The sequence below is a fragment of the Chaetura pelagica genome, unplaced genomic scaffold, assembly GCF_000747805.2.
Source record: "Chaetura pelagica isolate M959 unplaced genomic scaffold, ChaPel_1.0 scaffold299, whole genome shotgun sequence".
NCBI classification, from domain to species: Eukaryota; Metazoa; Chordata; class Aves; order Apodiformes; family Apodidae; genus Chaetura; species Chaetura pelagica.
Window position 1 is genome coordinate 568395 of NW_009954507.1, and position 1232 is coordinate 569626.

The following is a 1232-nucleotide window of genomic DNA, read 5'->3' on the forward strand; positions in this document are numbered from 1 at the left end:
TGCAGATGGATAAAGAGAAAGACAGATGGGGAAAATAGAAAAAGACACCACATAACACATTCTGCCTTCAGCAGAGATAGGACAACATGTCTCAGACGGTCTTAAAATAGTCTAAAGTTGAGTTGGTCTTACAATTATAGCGTAAACAATGCCTGGGTAGCAGTATGCTATTTGAAAAGAAAAAAGTGACCAAAAAAAAAAAATCAAACAACAAATAAAAACAATCTCCAGAGACCTGTATCAACTTCTGTATGTTTAGCCATACCCTTAAAAGTTCACTATTCACTCACAAAGAGAAATAGACAAACATGAATATTCCAAGCGAACAGACACAAACCAGTCCAGTATTTAGCAATAGTTTAACTTTTGGAGTCTCTTCCAGCATTTGTAAACAAACAGTCTCTTCCTCAATCTCCCGAACAGCTCTCTTGTTCATGTTTTTACTTTTAAAGCCACAGAACCAATCTATGAATTTCAAATGTCTCTCTCTATCATCAGTCTCCTCCTCATGCTTTTTCTCCCCCATCAAAGCCGCTTGTCCATTCGAATAACAATCAACTGGTGTCTCAACTTCAGAGTGACTCACAGAAATCACCGGGTTGCTGTCATCTCTACAAGTAACCAGGAGATTGATATCCTCAGGCTTAAGATTTTTAAGATTTTCTTCCGATTTGCCATTTGGAATGATATGGTTAGCATTTTCATTGCACTTGAGGATGTTTTTTTCTTGTACTTTGTACAGCTCCCCCTTTGCAGCGTTCTCTTTTATCTTCCTGTTTTTCACAGCCCAGAAAGTCGTCGTCCGAACCTGCTCCTTCGTAGGGGGAGGCGTGAGAAGGCTCACTACAAATGTCACAATCCCAGTAATCCAGAACAGAGCTGTTGCGACATACATGTAATGGATGTTTTTGATAAAGCTTGGCCTAGTATCTGGCTGGTTACACTCAGGAGCACGATAGATAAACGCCAGTATCAACCGTATCGCTCCAAGAACAAACCCAGCCATTCCGCCATAGAAAGCCCCCTGCTCATTGCAACGCTTCCAAAAGATCCCCATAAGAAAGAGAGCAGCCACCGGTGGGGTCAAATAGTCTGCCACCTCTTGAATATAAAGGTACATCTGACCACCTTGCATTTCTACAATTATCGGGACCCAGGCAATGCTTATAACTACCATGAACGCAACAAAGACTCTTCCTACAATCATCAGTTCTCTAGATGTCGCGCTCTTC

General features: G+C 41.3%; 1 protein-coding gene across 1 annotated transcript in view; it reads right to left on the minus strand.

The window, feature by feature from the left end:
* Nucleotides 1-286: 286 nt before the first annotated feature.
* Nucleotides 287-1232, minus strand: part of SLC5A3 (solute carrier family 5 (sodium/myo-inositol cotransporter), member 3) — a 2470-nt gene continuing 1524 nt past the window's right edge. The window contains exon 2 of the mRNA XM_010004662.1: nucleotides 287-1232. Coding sequence (XP_010002964.1) covers nucleotides 287-1232 — 946 coding nt within the window.